This window comes from Haemaphysalis longicornis, unplaced genomic scaffold, assembly GCF_048455015.1.
Source record: "Haemaphysalis longicornis isolate Haplotype H1 unplaced genomic scaffold, Haemaphysalis longicornis Haplotype H1 scaffold_5, whole genome shotgun sequence".
Taxonomy (NCBI): Eukaryota; Metazoa; Arthropoda; class Arachnida; order Ixodida; family Ixodidae; genus Haemaphysalis; species Haemaphysalis longicornis.
In genome coordinates, this window is record NW_027526385.1 from 47745818 (window position 1) to 47763864 (window position 18047).

Here is an 18047-nt window from a genome sequence, read left to right on the forward strand (position 1 = left end):
TCAGAGCCGCGGCGGAGCATGTTTTGCCAACGTTGCCGCTCTCCACCACGCGTCGCCCCAAGCTGAACTGGTCACATGATTGAAGCGTTTTGTGCACGCGTTCTGTTACTTCTGTATCGGTTTAAAACGTCTTTTTCACATGCCGCCGGCAGGAATTACCACCGCCGCAAAATAAGACCCGGGACCAGCGGGGCCACATCTGATACGGCGCTTTTTGGATAAACAGTGCGCGGTGCATCAAAGAGAACGAGCGCACGATCCTCCCCGTGCGGCTGCGAGTTCACCACCGATAAAAAGTCACGTGCCGCCGATAGCAACTGCCCCAACGTACACCGCGAAAGGGCAAGGCCAGGCCGCCGCACACATGCGGCCAGATTTTTCGTTCGCTTTTCCAGCCTTGAGCGGCGTGCGGGATTCATGGTGACAACAAAGCTTGCCCGTAGCAGACGGCAGTGTGAGCAGCACAATAGCGGAAGTACGTCACCGCTGAGGAGCGCAGCATCATGGGAGGCAAGGCTCGCGCGCCGTCAACAGCGGAGAGTAAGTCGAAAGGAGGAGGAAACGCGGAGCGACGATAATGCGCGGTTTTTGATTTACGATTTCTCACCTAATACTCATCGCTTTAACAAAATTCTTGCGGAAGGACGTTGTTAATACATTGCTTTATTTGGTTACATGTACATCTATGCATCGGCGGAAGGTATTTCAGGACCCCTTTAATTACTGAAGCAATTATTTGTAACTATTTTGCTTTAGTTCTTTGTTTTAGTTAAATAATTACAGAACAACTTTTTAGAGGGATGAATACAATTGATCTTGCAACCATGGGAATTGTATAATGTCAGCGCCCACGATTCGTATGGTCTCGGAGCTCGCTTTACCCCCCTGGTTATTGAGGAAGACGAGTAACCTGGGCGGTTAACATGCAGTGATACTGTGTTTGTTTTGACCTAGAGGGATATTTCAGTACATTTCCCACAACCATATCTTCCCGATGTTCAGATATGCGGTATAGTAAAACTGCACTCAAGAGGAGGAGGGAGGTGAGGTAGAAGTAGAAAACTTTATCAGTAAAATCGAGATGGCCAGTGGGAGGGATCCTCACTCCAGGACATGAGTAAGAGTAATTTTCTTCAATTCATGGAACGTCATCCCGGGTAGGCCAGGATTTGTTCGTTACTCCTGATGGGGTGGAAAACAATAAAGAGCTGCTTGGAAATATTCGTCGGTTTTGATTCTCTTCATACTGAAAACCGGTTGTGCTGCTGAGCACGATGAAGAGGGTTCGATTCCCGGCCGCGGTGGCCGTTTTTCTGATGAAGGCGAAAAGCAAAAATGCCCGTGTGTACGAGATTTCGGTGCACACTAAAGGTCCCCAGGTGTCAAAATAAATCCGGAGCCCTCCATTGCCGAGCGCCTCATCGCCTGCGTTGCATCGGTGCGCTAAACCCTACAATCAATCATACTTAAAACCGGCACGTATACTATTTGTTGCGTTCGTTAGCGCGTATTTCAAGCCTTCAACACGAAATTCGGTGCAGAAAAGCTGCCTTTGACTACTGTGGACAATGTTGTCTGCGCCGTCTTGCAGTGGCGTAGCACAAACCTTGTCATTGCATTTGCACGCGAATAAACAACGCATGCTGCGCATATGAACCTTCTTGCACCCAGCCATAACGAAAGCCCATTTCTGAACAAGGTACTGTATACAGCCTTACAGCTTTAAGAGTATATCCACACGAACTTTGTGAGCCTCCCAAACATCCCCAGACCACCTAATAAGGCACTTGTGATGGTGCAGAAAAATTAATGCCTTGGACACAGAAAGAAACAATTATATGATGAAAGTGAACAACTTCGGAAGTAATAGAAGACAGCCGTTTTATTTCCTGCTGTGCGATGCGCGTGTAGGGACGTGCTGCTTAGTGCGTAGCATTGAAGACTGTTGAGTCTTACTAAAAGCATCTCAAAAATGCTTTAGGGAAGCCTACGCATGTTGAATACCTACGGAGAAGCTCTGAGTACTGAGCCTCGCAAATAAGCTAGAAAGGACGAGTTACACACGATCTTTTGGCCGATGAAAAGGTGTTCTCTCTCACCTTGTGTGTTGAAACTTGTGCGGAATACAGTTTTAAATTATAAAGACGGTTGAGAAGCTGACAAAACAACTGAATGACTGGAAATACGCTGTTGGTACTATAGCATCAAAGCGGGCGATTTCTAGCAGAGGCACTGCTGCCCCTCACAAATGGAGTGAGTGTTGCAGGCGACATCGGCGCGAGTCCCTAAGCTGACGTCAGAGCCAGGGGGCGCCACTGAAACATCTCACCGCCAATAGGTTCGGGGGTTTGGGGCATTTCCATGTGGAGTGATACAGGTTTGGGTTTCCTCCGCAGGATGGGCATCTGTTTCGCGACCCGGTTGGGTAGAACGTGCGCGGAGCGAGAGGCTAGGGAACGGGTTTGTCTGTGTCTGACACCATGCAGCGGCTTCTTCACGGGTGAGTTGAGCATGTAGCGGAGGAAGTGTCTTACGGGAGAGTCGGCAGTGTTGTAGGATGTGTGTGTGAGTGGAATGCTTTCTTTCTTGTCTGGTTTGGGTTGGTCTGGTGGAAATACATCTTGGGAGTCTGATATATTTATTGTGTTCCCTGAAGGGAGATTGGTGACAGTGACTGCTATTGCGCACTCTTCCGCTACCGTGCTGTTTCTGGTGTGTATGGTACTTTCTAAGGCTCCGACGGGTCTAAAGATGCGTTATAGTGTGCACCAACCATCTGCGATTATTTTTGCAAACGTTTTGCACTCTAGCTTAACCTCATACATTTAACTGAAAGCATACGATGACCAGCCTCAGCCGTGAAATACACGCTAGAAAAAGGAAAGAAAATGGACTACAACAGATACAACAGATATTGTGCATTTAGTCTCCAATTTGTTCCCACTTTAAACTTCTTATAACGTAGGAAGCCCAAAAGGCAAATATCTTGACCATATAGGCTCAGAGCTTCTTCAAGCCTTCGGTACCAAGTTTATCTGGTGCTCTTGATTGTGTATAATGCACATGTTTTACTAAAGGCGGATTTTTTTTTTGCAATTTACACTTCTGCGTAATCTAGAGGTATGAGCTTTAGGACATAAAAAAATCGTCCTACAGAGCTTACACGCGAAATTAAGCATTTACGCATCGGAAACGGAATTTTCAAAATGCAGATACGTTCAGCTTGTGTTCAGTCGACCAACGGAACCAAGAAACCAGTAGAAAGTTGTGCGCAAAGTGGAACCACTAAAAGGAAAGGGCAGCCTTTGCGCATATATACTCGGAATTTCCGCCTAACGCCACGTTTTCCTCGAATGGATCCCTGGCCACCAAGGCATAGAGGGTAATGAACGAGCTCACGCTCTGGCCCGCGACGCTCATTTCCCGGGCAGCCCTCAGCCGTGGCCTGAGGAATACAATCCAAAAGAGGATAGAGCAATGCACCATAAAAGGCGCCGCGAACATCTCGGCAACCTCCGCAAAGCAAGGATGGTACTTCCCTCCCCATCTAAATTCATGTCACGGAGACACGCTACATATATTACACAGGTGCAGACATTGTCCCTCCCCTGTGATCTGTTCTTCCACTACATACAAAAGTCACCAGGCCGTCCGCACTGTCAGGTATGCGGTGGCTATCCGGACAATGAACATACATATTGGCGCTGTGTACGGGCGACCTCGTCTTCCACATTTCTTTCCACCAACCCTTCCCCCCTGATATTCCCTATTCGTGGTCTAGCTGGGCCGCTCCCCCTGAAACCCTACGGGCAGCCCTGTGGACCCTCTTGGCTGCCCACATTAAAACTCTTTGTGCACCTCCGCCAAGCCCACCACCGCCGGAGGACCGTGAAACACCCCCTTCCTCCGTGGACGGATAACTCCGCGGCTGGGACTTGAGCTGCCTAATAAAGTTTCATCTCTCTCTCTCTATCTGCTGCCACGTCGTAATATTTTTCATTTTTGTTTCTTCGGGTCTTTATATGCCCATTTTTTTTAGAGGGGTGAAGAAGGCCAAATGCAATTTTGTATAATTTGAAGGAGCCAGACTTCGGTCACTCCCTCCACTCCATACCAGCCCTGGAAGACGATTTTTAACCGAAGAACAATACGAACTATTGAAAAACATTAAAATTTAAGCTACACGACGCCAGCGGTGATGTAATAGAGAAATACTCGGACACTCCGGTTCAAGAGAACCACAGTGATTATCTGCGCACATCTCCACAATGTTTAATTTACTAAGCACATCTCCACATTATGGTTAATTTACTGCAACTTATCGGCAGCTCAGTGACCAAGGTACTGACTGCGCTACTGAGCACGAAGTTGCGGTTGGTGACTGCGTAGGGTAACGTAGGAGACGCAAAAGCTTCAGTGTGTCTACATTTGAGTGCACGTTATAGATCATTAGGAGCCACCAATTATTCCGTAGCCCTCCACTATGCATGGTTGTCCGCGTTTTAACTCATGTTTCATATTTTCGTAATGTTTATCATTCTCCATCTTCTATATTCTCTGCCATCATACCAACAATTCCCTCTTGTGGATGACACACACCACCAGGGGTTGTCATGGCAAAGCCATTTCGAGTGATTCTGAGATTAGTTCCAACGTTACGCTTTCACGTATAATGAGGCTACAGGTACCTACAGCTTGATTTATGACGAGTTGTAATATCCCACATCCGAGAGTTTTCTGACATTAGGCCCAGACTTACGTTTTGGTATTAATAGGTACCGAAAACTTGACTGGTAAACGACGTTGCTTATCACGTCGTTTTACTAGATGTTAGGGCTACCAAATCGTGGAAAACACGCCTACCGGTACATATTTGCAGTGGTGTAGTGACAAAAACTAACAGCTAAATTTTCCGTTTCGTGCGAGTTTCAATACTCTGTAATGCATGCCAACACAACACACCATACCTACCTTTCCAGGAAGAGATTGATTTATTGTAGGGTTTAACGCACCGACGCAACGCAGGCGATGAGGCGCGCCGTAGTGGAAGGCTCCGGATTAATTTGGACCACCTGGGGATCTTTAATGTGCGCCGATATCTCGTACACACGGGCATTTTCGCTTTCCGCCTCCATCAGAAAATCCACCGCCGCGGCCGGGAATCGAGCCCGCGACCTCATGCTCAGCAGCGCAACGCCTTAGCCACTGAGCCACCGCGGCGGGTAAAGCGCAACAGCCACCAGCGACCCAGGCTGCTCTCTTCGTGGCAGTCCATCCATCCATCCATCCATCCATCCATCCATCCATCCATCCATCCATCCATCCATCCATCCATCCATCCATCCATCCATCCATCCATCCATCCATCCTCCCGTCCGTCCGTCCATCCATCCATCCATCCATCCATGATTGCAGACATGCATCCATGTCCATTTTCTGTTTAGTACTACTCGCTCCGCCCTCCGGAGCGTTAGCGATATTTTTCTCGTTACAATGCTTTAAAAAGGCCATAACCAGCTACGCCTCGGTTCGAAGGGTTCGTTGAAGCATGTTTGATTTTTTCTAGCCCCATAAAATCGCAAGAAGGAATGCGTTCAAAAGGAACAGTTGATGCATGTTTATCTGTTATATTTTAACCCTTGGTAAGCCTCCCGGGGATCTCATCGGGTCAGGTTATTCAAACCTCCAACCTCGTTTGCTCAGCCGATAGCGACCTGATGACCCCGACCTCAGCTCCAGGTGAAATCGTGCGGTCAATGTCAACTGAAGTAGAAGTCAACCTGCAAACGCAATACTGTCCAGGGGCTCTGGCATAGGCAGGCTTAAGGTAACAAGTCAGAAACCTCAGCTGACTCGTCTCAAACATCCTGTAGCAAAACCAGTGGGTCCTTAAAAATGTTCAATTAACTGTTTATTATTTACTTACACATAATTATTACCAGTCACAAAAGTTCACAGATTTGGACTACTATCAATTCAGGCTTAATTATTCAATAAACTCCATAACTGTCACAAATATGTACGACGTTAGCGCACTTTGCTGTGCAAGTGCAACCAGAGCCTATGCAAGTAACAGTCATTTCTCCAGTCTTCTGCTGCTCAAGTCATACGGATAAAAATAAGCGAAGCAGGGATAAGTCAATAAGTAGAGTAAGTAAAATGAAGTATAACTTTGCTAGTACTGTATCAAAAGAAACAGATAATAAAGTGGCTTTTGCAAGCAGGAAAACCGTCGGGGCGCAGTCGGCAGCCAGAAATCCAAGTTTCCAATCCAAGATTAAACTTGAGCACCTGAAAAAAAAAAGGACCGCTCAAAATACGTGCGGGAAATGAACATAGCACAACGCGGCGACCCGCATACAATATAGGACATTGAGGTGCAAGTTAATTGCAAAAAAGATTAGCACAGGTGAAGATAACAAACCTGAGGTGTATTTGTAAGCCCTGGTCAGGACTTCGGGACACCTCACTCCTGTTTCAGGTCACTTTACTACGACGTCAAAAAATGTAGTCGCCCATACACGGATGTATCGCTGAACTACGACAAAATTTGGCGCTTTGCAGGAGCTTGGATACACAAAGAATTACTGTCACCTTCGCAGGTGAGTCTGGGCACCAAAGAAAAGTTCCAGTTGAAGAGTGGGTTAACAGGACCATGAACGTACGGCTTGAGCATAAGATGCAACGGACAAAACCATGTCAAAATATCATGTCCGGCTTAGTGAGCTCCATATTTAGAAGAACTGCGAGCTGGGCTTGTTGGTGGGAAAAGCGCTACAATGACGAGGACAAAACCAAGCACAGGGGACAAAGCGCTACTAGCAACTGAAAATTTATTACGAAAAAAAAACATTATCTCTGAAAAAAAAAAAAAGCAGACCGGCCGCTGCCTGAACGTACGCCTTCGCGAACATCAGAGCTCGCTAAAAGGGTCACCGTATTCACATTTAGCCGTTCATTGCAGAGACTGTATGTAAGTGCAGCCCAAAAATGCGTGACACGTTAATTTTTGATAAACACAAAAAACGGTTAACAAGAGATATAATAGAAGCCTTCCGTATAAAGAAAGAAGGGAATGAATGTGTGAGCCAACCAGCGGTCTTGCTGTCTGACACTGAGTATGCCTTTTTGAATCAGGGTTGATAAAACGTGTTGCGTTTTGTTCTTGTCAGCACACGTGCGGTTTGAATATGCATAAAATGTTTGGTTGTTGGTGAGCCTTGATCTTTTCGGATAATAGATTGTAAATTTGAATGGTATGACGGTAGCATTTATTTCATGTATATACAGTAAAGCCCACTTATATCGAACACGGATATATCGAATTATTTCCTATATCGAACCCTTGTATAATTCTGGTGAAAATTACATGGGTTTGAAACTTTTTATATCGAACGTGATTTTGCTCACAATGGATATGTCGAAATCTCCATCGCGGGATTTTCCGCTGTCATTATGCATGCGGCAGGCTTTTCCGCAATACATCGGCGCGCAGCGGTGGCGCGGGTGTCGCTTTGGCGCGGGCGCGTACCGGCCGTGGCAGAGTGGACCAGCTCCACGCATGCATGCCGTTGGAGCCGAAAGCGCCACTTGCTGGCCGCACTTGCTCGGTTCGCTGGGTTCGCCGTTATTCGCTTGCATCCATGCTTGTTTCCGATCTGTTGAAGACGGTGAGGACTCCGTACCGCTTCCGAGCTCGAGCGAAGCCGTCGCTGCCGTGGCCCTGCTACGGCGATACTGCAGTGCCATTGAGGGCAGCGGTCTTGCGCTTGCCGACCAGCAACGCGTTGGGCTCCAAGAAGCAGGCTACACTCACGCAGTTCTTCCGCCCCAATAAACTAATGTTTTCTTCCCGATAAAGTGTCGTATCAATAGTGAACTGCGGGGTGGTAAGAGCTCAGCCTTAGCTCGTGACCCCTTCGGCAAGATTGCTCTCATATAGGTTTTTTTTTTCTTCACTTCCCAATCGAACTTTTGCTATATCGAACTATTTTACAATGGTGGCGCTGTTCGATATAAGCGGTCTTTACTTATGTATGTTTCTTCCCGTAATAAATTTTCAGTTGCTAGTAGCGCTTTAACCCTGTACTTGCTTGTCCCCGTCGTGGTGTTAGTAATTTGGGAGTGAATATACTTCCTAGCCAATTAGCTTGTTTGTAATTTGGGAGTGAATATACTTCCTCCGATTAGCTGAATAAAACTTGGAAGGTGTCGAGCTTTATCTAGCGGACAGCATGGAGCTGTCTGTTTCTCTCTCGCGTCAAAGGCATCTTATTGTGTGTAACAACCCAACCCACTTAGCCGGACCCCTGAGGGCATCGGACAGGCTTCATTGGGCCTTTTCACGTCCACGTTTAAACCTCCCTCCAGGACACTCCCATCGCGTGCACCCGTGAGCCGGATACGGTCATGTGCACGCGCATAGAAGTGAAAGACAACGTAGAAATAAACGCCGTGAAAGCCATTCAAGCTGAACAGGAAGTGTTGTCTCAGTTTGGTGCTCCAAGCTGGCTCGATGTTGTTCACACGAGAGCGATTCGCAGCTACTCGATGAGCAAGAACTTGTAACGGGGACGGTGGCGGCAGCGCCTTTCCGTTATTTCCGCATCCATTGCGCTTCTCTTTCGGCCGACACACCGTCCATTCCCGGTCTTCGTCCTCCGAGCGAACGACATACATCCGCCCTGCAGGGACTCGAGCTTTATTCTAGCCGACAAACATCTGGCCACCCGTTTCACTCCCGCATCGTAGGCATCTCACTGTCTGTGTAACACGCCGACCCAAACACGTGCTGCTCGACCCCGGAGGACATCTGACGGGTCACACTAAGCCGTGAGACTTCCGTGAGACTTCAATGTTCAAATTTCCCACCAGTACAACAGGCATGTGAATGGTCGCGTCATCAAGCCTAGCTGTACGTGCACGCCCCCATCCTTCTTCCCCGCAGCCCGTGCACGCATAAACTGGCAACCGGTAATGGGCGCGTGCTTGGGCGTGAACTACAAGGGCTAAAATGTCGCGCGAAAAGCCTTCCCAGCAGAAGAATTGGGCGTTCACATCGGCGTTCCGAGCGGACAGGTTTCTTTTCATCCGGGAGTGATTCGTAGCTACTCGACGAGGTAAAATTTCAGGTGGATATGGTGGCGGCTACATGTTCATTGGCAGCGGCTTTCCTTTGTTTTTCTTTCCTTCATTCGCTTTCTTTCCTTCATTTGTTTTTCTTTCCTTCATTCGCTTGGCAGCGGCTTTCCTTCATTCGCTTTTCTCTTGATTTCTTACCGTCAACAGATAACGGTACACTCCACGTTATCAGCTGATTGCGCAAATTGTGAAACAGGCTACTGCAGAATTCGCGCAGGGAATATCAGTCGTGAAAGTGAACTCGGTGGTGGGAAGGGGTAGCGCCAGGGCTGCGCCGAGTAAAGCGGCTTCAGCGAAATGAAAACTGTGTTGGGGGTGTAGGAAATACACTGCTTCGCGTTGGAAAGAGAACGCGCTCTTCGTTTCGAAAACGGACCAGAGAACGGGAGCAGCCAGTCGTTGGCAACAAAACAAATAGGTAAACAAGACATAAGGTATCGTTCGCTGATATGCGGACCATCACCTTATATTTTAACAGCGGAGCGATTTATCCCGGCCGCGAGATTCTTAACGCGGAAAGAAAACCTCTAATCGGAAAGAAAAAAATCTTCCCTTGGTGGGAGTCGAACCTGGGTCCCCCGCGTTTTGAAACCGGTGTGTATCCAATTGAGCTATCTTTTTTTGCTTTATTGGGTTCAGCTATCTCCACAAGCAGGGCGTAGAGCATTATATAAGGTGGGTTATTCGTAGCGTCGGCTTTGGACTTCACATGAACGTTCTCTTTTCTTTCTTTCTTTCGTTCGTTCTTTCTTTCACTCTTCCTATTTTTTTTTTCATTCGTTCGTTCGCTCGTTTGTTCCTTAGTTCGGTAAAAACTACGGAGTTGAAAATTCCTCCGGCGCGAGGAGCCAGGCACGACCTTCGCACAGCTGCAAAGGCGGAGCCAAGCCTCGCCTAGCTATGACGTCACTGCGCCGGCACACGACTTCGCAAAAGCGGAAGAAGAATATCCGCTGTTTCTCCCGCCTTGCACTAGCAGTGCAAGCTGCGCAAAATTTTTAGATTGCAGATGTTTCCCGTATATAATTGTCTCGCTCAAGACGTCTTTAAGCTTTGGCTGGGTGGCTGGATAAAGGAAGAGAAAGACGAACCAAACGTTTCGGACCCGAATAGCCCCAAAAAGACCGTCGTCTTTCAAATGCACGGTACCTTAGCCAAAAAGAGCCGCAGTTCGAAAGACGTCCAGTTAGCGCCATTCTGCAAGAACCTAATCCTAGTACCAAGAACGACGGTGAAAACAAACCTGGCAGGCGGAAATCAGCCCATCGATTGGTCTTCTTGGTCGGTGGCCTCGAACATCTTCAGTATGTCGTTTTGTTCGTTTTCAGCGCGCTGCGCCAGGATGTAGAGGCAGCAGCCGAACGAGATGAACACCACGATCACAGCGAGCATGATCGCGGAAAGCCACAGGATCAATCCCAGTACCGACCTCTCCTTGGGCAGCACGATTCCTGCGAGCCATTGAACAGTTGAGGAGCTCGGTACCCACCACAACAGCTATTTTTGCGGGTGCCGCTAGGTACAACGTTCTCTGGGAATTCAGTCAAGGCTACGGAGCCGAACCACGCTTGTTCACTGCGCACCTGCAAGTAGTTCAACAAAAACTGGCTGGCGGTAACCTCAGTAATCCAAGAATATATAGTTATGATTCAGAATTGGATGAATAATGCCACTAAATTACTAGCTAGTATAAAACAGAAAGCATAGTTTTTAATTATTCGATTTTTTCGGGTTGAAGCTGTCCCCGCTGTCGTGGCAATGGTTCCCTCCCGAATAAAAAAACAAACATGGCGTCTTGGTCGACCGCTTTCGGCAGCTGGCCACTTCATTCTCCGCATAGGATTTTCAAGAAGCTTCGCTATGCAAACAAACGAAGCGAGTGGTTTGCAGAGTGTACGGCCAAGTGTGAGCTGCTGATGCAACCGGGTCACTCCGCCGTTACCGCAATCCGTTCGGTTAGCCAGTTTGCCGGCTTATCGGTATACCGCGCCTGCGCAATGTATGTGCGCTATACATGTCGGTGATGCTGCCCAATTTTGAGCTCCAGAAGAGTTCACAAATCAGCGTATGCCGCCAGAACTGCCGCGCAGACAAAATTCACTTCCCTTCTGAACGATACAGTGATTGGCGGTAGTGTTTACAGTCGGTCTGAGTTCTCCAGTCAAAGCGTTGGCTTGTGTTTACGAACGAATGAAGCGCGGGGATGCAGACGCCAATATGCCTGCATGCTCGGTGACCGTGCTTCAGCGCACTCACCATGGATCTCATGCGAAGAAATGAACTGTATCAATTGCCTATCTCTCACGCCGAAACTGAAACCGAAACCAGTTTATTGGGAACTACTTTCGCGCAGTAACACAGAGCAGCTAGCTCCCTTTCCCCTTCCCCCATAGCTCTCGCTCCATTCCCACAGAAAGCTGTCCCCGAGTATATGTCACTAGTGGTGCTGTGCCGCGAAGTACATCTCTACAGCGTGGCGTCAGAGATGCCGAGGTAAAAGTTTCGGCGCAGGCAGCTTAAAAAATGCTAGGCACAGCGTATGTGAAGGCATTTCAACTCTTTCAGGGTGCACGCTAGATTATATTGGAACTAGAGCCCAGGAAAAAGATTTCTGCCTGGGCCCCTCCCCCCCCTCATCTATTCTGCAGTTTCTGGTGTCATCCGTTGCAGCTAACTTTCCAAAATCATTGCCTCATTTAAATACATAATAAAGAAGACGCCGACAACGTGAGAAAATAAAACGGGAGAGTGAACAAAGGTCCCGTTCGGGGTGCCGAAACGTCATTGTTTTATTTTCTCGTGTGGTCGGCGTCTTCCTTTTTTGTATTTCAATGTCATTGCCGACCAGACGGGCGTCCGTCGGAGCCTCGATTTCACCATCACCTCAGTTACTGCTGACATTTCGAGAATTCCTTTTACATTCTCCGGCAGCAGCGCGGCTTTTGTCATCAGTCGGTGGCTTATTCACCATATTACGAGCTCTGCTGAGGCATATATTGTACCTGTCTACGACGAAAGTTTGGAAAGGAGACTTACTGACGCACTTGAGACCCTTGAGCTCCGTGCCCTTGGGACACGTGCAGACATTATCATCACAAATCTCCCCAGGGAAGCAGTCGTCGGCGGTCTGGCAGGTACGCTCAACTTGTGTCAGATCTGCATACAGGAACGAGACCAAGATGTGAGAGTAGAAGGGCGATGTGCCGGGGCAATTGAGTCCAAATTAACTGTCATTTTGCGCTCTAAGGTTCCATTTCTTCACAGCTCGGATATCACCTGCTTCAGGTTTGACCCCGAGGAAACAAAATCTGGACATCTCGAGAAGGCCTTAACCACCTGAAAAATGCGAGCGCCGAAGGTGGTTTTCTGAATAATCCATTTCTTCTGCGACGTTCAGTACACAAGAATGCAATATTTATGAAGAAAGACGGATTGAAAATCGACTATTTTACCTACGTTCCGAGCTGTATACTTATGAAGTGTTTTTTTTATCATTATGTTATTTTAGTTTTATTCTTTTAACGGTTTCACACGGCGCTCGTGATTTCCCCCTACAAAATTTCTGTGTTTTTATGCTCTGTATCTCACCAAATAAGACGAGTTGGCAGGTTACTGTCCCCAACACAATCTGAGTTCTTTTGTTAAAGTCACATAATTTTCCGCTTAGGGTAACACAGGTCAGGAGCTTGAATTAGCGCTGACTATTCCTGCGTATTTATATAGCAGTGATAGGCATTGTTTCTATATTTGTTAGGGCCGCAATTCTTTTGAGAAAGAAATGACAAAGCGTTTAAAAAGCTAACCCTCTGATGCCGTCGCGTGCGTCGCCATTTTGTTTGTTTACGGTTGTATTTATCTTACGGGTCACCAAACGGCACTAAAATCTTTACGATTAGATGAAAAATACAAAATTACGCTAAACAAGCGAAAATTTCAGATTTGGTATTTCTTTTTGTAAGAAGCCGCAGGATTGAAATGTACACAGCTGCGTACATGGCGTCTGAAAGGGTTATGTATTTATGTTTCTGCCTGACCATACTAGAAAGCCTGAACTAAGCGCTGTCTCCATTTATACCGTCTCCTTATCTGTCGCCTTATCGTCACCTTAACGACAATACGTAATCGGTTCATCTGTAGCCGGCGTGCTAACTTTATAAAATATCGTACACAGTTACAAGGCGCGGCCCTTTGAGAGCATACTTTATTGGAGTGACTGCAAATAGCAGTAACTGAACTAATAAAAGCGATTGAAGAGAATCTACACGGCTCACGGGTTCTGTGCATACCTTCTGTGAGCAATAAAAAACACTTTGCGGAAAAGCCAACTTTCTGTGAGTGCTCAGAAAAACTCCCACCTCCCCTAGCGGGAACCCCTGTGTAGATGTGACGCATAGGCGGAGCGGCGAAGGGACCGCGTTTTATAGCGCGCATAACGTTTAGGGGACTGCGTAAGCCGGTCCCAGTCGATGACTGGCGTGGACTCTAGGAGTTTGAGCCAAGCGCGGATGTTGCTTCGCCGGAGAACGGCACACCGGTTATATGCGCAGCGCGCCCGAAGGAGAGGAAACCGCGGAAGAGAGAGTACTGCACATGCGCCGGCCCCAGCGCGTCTGCCGCGGCTATGACGCAACACAATCCAACACAATCCACTTTAATCCAATCCAATCCAAATCCAATCCAAGCCAAGCCAAGCCAAGCCAAGCCAATCGAATCCAATCCAATGCCCCTCGCGAGAGAGTGTTCGCTATCGGAGAGGAGAGGGGGTGAGCGGCGGAGAGCGCAGCTGGCGCGGCGAGGATAATGGGGGAGGGGTGGACAACGCCGACGACAACGACGACGACGCCGGAGGGACAGGGCGAGTGAATCAGATGCTCTGCATCTAAAAAGCGGCTGTCCCTCTTGTTAAGTGCAATGCACTTCTTAAGCGACCCTGAACCTGCGTCCACCGGCGATGTCCGCGCACGTGGAGATGGGCGCGCGCAGCCTGGCCGCTGACATAGCACATATCCACGTGGGGGATTGGCCAGGAATCTCCTCGTCTTCCTTGGCAACGGGGGGAGATGGGCGCGCGCTGCCTGGCCGCTGACATGGCACATACCCACGTGGGGGATTGGCCAAGAATCGGGCGTGAGAAGGGCTAATGCACCGGCTTAAAGGAGTACTGACACGAAATTTCAAAGCTGAGATCCCCTCTAGCAATCAAGTACAACGACAACACAAATAGGTGTCTGTGAATAAATGCATCTTTCTTTCTTTGTAGTTGTGTGTGTGTGTGTGTGTGATCTCTCTTTCGCGAACATTACCGAACCGCGCAAATTCAACTCGTGCATTCGCACTTTCACATTCTTCCCCTCGGGGAAATGCGGGGAATTTTTTTTGCCAAAACTTTGCGAAAAATGATTTTGTGACAGTTCACCGCTCAGTTCACCGTTTGGTTGTGCCTTGAAACCAAACTTCGATCGGCACAAGGGGTCATGGAACGCCGAATGCTAGGGGTCACTTTGAGGGACAGGACAAAAGTCGCATGGATTAGGGAACAGACCGAGGTGAAGGACATTCTAGTTCAAGCTAAGCGAAGGACATGGGCATGGACTGGTCACGTAATGCGAATGAAGGACAGCAGGTGGACCATCCGTTTGACAGACTGGCTGCCAGTAGACTGCAAACGCAGCAGGGGTCGGCCGAAAACTCGTTGTCGAAATGAGCCACGAAAATTTGGGGCGAAGACATGGACTCAACTGGCACTCGATATGCGTGGCTGGAAATCTTTGGGAGAGGCTTTCGTCCTGCAGTGGACACAAACAAGCTCACGATGATGATGATGATGATGATCACCGCTCACAAGAGTCTATCATTAGTGCGAGTTACATTTTCTTGTCAAATTTAACGGTGAAGTTGTAAACGTTACATACGTTCAGACTACCGCCGCAAAAGCCATATCGTGATCTATGGACGTAAAAGAACGGCGTGTCACGAAGTTGGGTTGGCTAAGCGTGAAATGACGTGATTGTTTAAAGTTATTACGGCAGTTGCGGCAACAGTCTGAACCAGGCCTAACTTTTCTCTGCTTTCTATACATGCACTTGAGGGAGGAGCATGGTTACAGAAAACGACAGCGACTAATTCAAATTCAAATTCAAATTCATTTTTATTTTGTACTCAAACATACAAACAAATAATACAGGCGAGGGTCTCAGGTTCTGACGAGCGTAACGGGAGCCACGATGAGAAATGTTCAACGCAAAATGTATAAGGCCGCAAAACAAAACAAATATACCTGACCATACCTAGTCAAGAAAAAGAAGTCCAAATATCAAGAGACAATTTTGAGAATCAGCAAACAATGAAGTAAACGAAAACAAAAACAGGAAGCGAAAATGAACTACAACATTACAAAATAAAGGCATACAAGAACAAACACTATTGCAGACAACCATGAAATATAGGTGTGGTTTTCCATGTTAACGACAACAAAAAATATTTGAGGAGTTTTTTTAAAGATCGTTATGAATGATGAAGACTTTATGTTGATAGGGAGGCCATTGCAAATTGAAATTGCCGCAAAGCAAGAAGTTTTTTTTTACCGTTATTAGTATGCACAGTAGGTAATAAAAAGTTGTTATTGGCGGCAAACCTGGTGAAATTTGTCTGTAAGCGAACAAGATCGATGGCATCGTATGAAACGTAACAGTGAAGTAACTTGTAAAAAAATATGCCTAAGTTATAGGTAAATAATTGATTCACTAGTGACATCTTGTTCTCACGCAAAAGAGGTGGAGCTGAGGAACGATATGAATTACGTGTAATAATGCGAATAGATTGATTCTGTATGTGTTGGACTGAAGAGAAGGGAAGAATATGCATTACCCCAAGAGGCGATGTCATAATTGATATGACTATGAATAAAAGAGAAATACAATGATAGCAGTGCATGATGAAAAAAAAACGGCCGTGCCTTCAATAATGCCCGGATGCCAAATGCAGTTTTATGCTTTAGTCGTGAAAAATGAAAACAAAACGTAAGGCTAGGGTCGAGTTTGATGCCGAGAAATGATGAATGTTCGTTCGGAAAAATGGTGGGTGATCCGAGGATTATGGCGGGGAGGATGCTGCTCTCCCTATTGGAAGTCCTGAAAATCATGAAGTTAGTTTTTTGTGGGTTAACAACTAAGTAATGGTCGCTAAATCAGCTAACGACGTTATTGAGCACAGTATTAAAATTCGAGGTAAGATAAGTTATCGATGTATCGCATAAAGATATTATGGTACCATCGGCTAATAGGAAGCAATAAAAGGAATGAAGTAAATTTGAAAGTTTATTAATATACAAAATAAAGAGCAGCGGACCCAAAAAGGAACCCTGGGGTACACCTTGGTTAAATGTTATAGTTTGAGAGAAGGCGTCAGCCACGTATACTGTGTACTGTCTGTTGAGGAAATAACTTTTTTATAACGTTAGAGGAGGCCCTGTTACGCCATATTATTGTGATTTCTGGAACAAAACAGCGTGGTCAATCGTATCAAATACTTTACTGAAACCTAAAAAAACTGAACCCACAAAATTTCCGGTGTTGATTGATTTTTTTATATAGTCTGTTAAGGAAAGTACGGCTTGGTTAGTAGAACGCCCCGATCGGAACGATACTGGCAATCACTCAGAAGATTTCATTCACATAAATAGCTTTTAAGGCACTTAGAAAATATGTGCTCTATTAATTTACTAATGGTGGGAGGAATAGAGATGGTGTGATAATTATAAAATAACATCCGGTCGCCTTTTTTAAAGATGGGTATGACCTTTGCTTTTTTTAGGGAGGAAGGAAAAACACTGCTTTTGAAGATAATGTTGATTACGTTACTAAGCGTGTCGAAAATGAGATGAGAAACCAATTTTAAATGACGCATGAAAATCTTATCAAGGCCAGCACTTGTATTTTTTAGAGACGAAAGAGTGGCACAATCTTCGTTTGCTGTAACAGGTGAAAGAAAAAAAATGTATGGCTAGCACGCTGGATGTTATGACGCATTTGTGTAACAAGGGGAAAAGTATTCACTGAAAGCAGAAGTAATGTGAATGGGTTGATGGAAGGTTATGCCATTATAGATAATTTTAGATATAGCAGTGCTAGTTGTGGATGTCAAGAAAGTTGTTCAGTAGATACCGCTGTTTTTTAGGATTGTTTTTATTTTCAGCGAATTCGGACTCAGAGTAACGCTTTTTTGCCTGTTTCCAAAAGCTTTCACAACCGTTACATGACAACTGGCCGCTAAGACGGTATATCATTGCGGGCAGTCATTAACTTTTCCTAATTCCTTCGTTTACAACAAATTTTTGCGCATCTTTTTTTTTCTAAATTCTGCTGTTTGACGCGCCGACGCTACTCCTGGGCTATGAAGCGGGGCGTAATGGAGGGCCCACAAAAATCTGCTCGTTTCGTTGCAAATGTCGACGAAAGACGATCGTAGGTCGGCACCGCTGCAAGTAAATGCCCCCTTCTCTTTCCCACTCACCTCCCATGCTGTTCCTCTCCCGTCTCATTGCTCATAATCGAACAGGCTAGAGGTTTGCTCAAATCAATTTAAATTTACACCGTCCCACTGCTCCAAGTCGACTGCCTCGATGCCAGCGCTGACGGCGGAGACGCGCGTGAATCGAGGCACCCTACTACAACATTTATAGAACCACGTTGCCCTACTTCCCGAGCGTTCCAAGCGGAACGCGGAATCTATCTAGTCTAGTGGAATCTTTCGTTGCTGTTTCCGTTTGATTTCTTAGATGCCGCCAGGAGCTAGAGTAACGCGGGCAACAGCAGGCAACGGTTTTCTGTAGTTGATGTAGTATTTCATTTGATGTCGCAAAAAACTGGCATCCATAATTTTTTAATAAAGGAACACCAATAGAAGTT

At 46.6% G+C, this 18047-nt stretch overlaps 1 protein-coding gene across 1 annotated transcript in view; it reads right to left on the reverse strand.

Moving 5' to 3' along the window:
- Nucleotides 1-5916: 5916 nt before the first annotated feature.
- Nucleotides 5917-18047, reverse strand: part of LOC144139673 (uncharacterized) — a 38375-nt gene continuing 26244 nt past the window's right edge. Inside the window, exons 8-10 of the mRNA XM_077671962.1 lie at nucleotides 12178-12297; nucleotides 10385-10592; nucleotides 5917-6291 (exon numbers count right to left, since the gene is read on the reverse strand). Coding sequence (XP_077528088.1) covers nucleotides 10399-10592; nucleotides 12178-12297 — 314 coding nt within the window. The 3' untranslated portion in view covers nucleotides 5917-6291; nucleotides 10385-10398. The remainder of the gene's footprint in view (nucleotides 6292-10384; nucleotides 10593-12177; nucleotides 12298-18047) is intronic.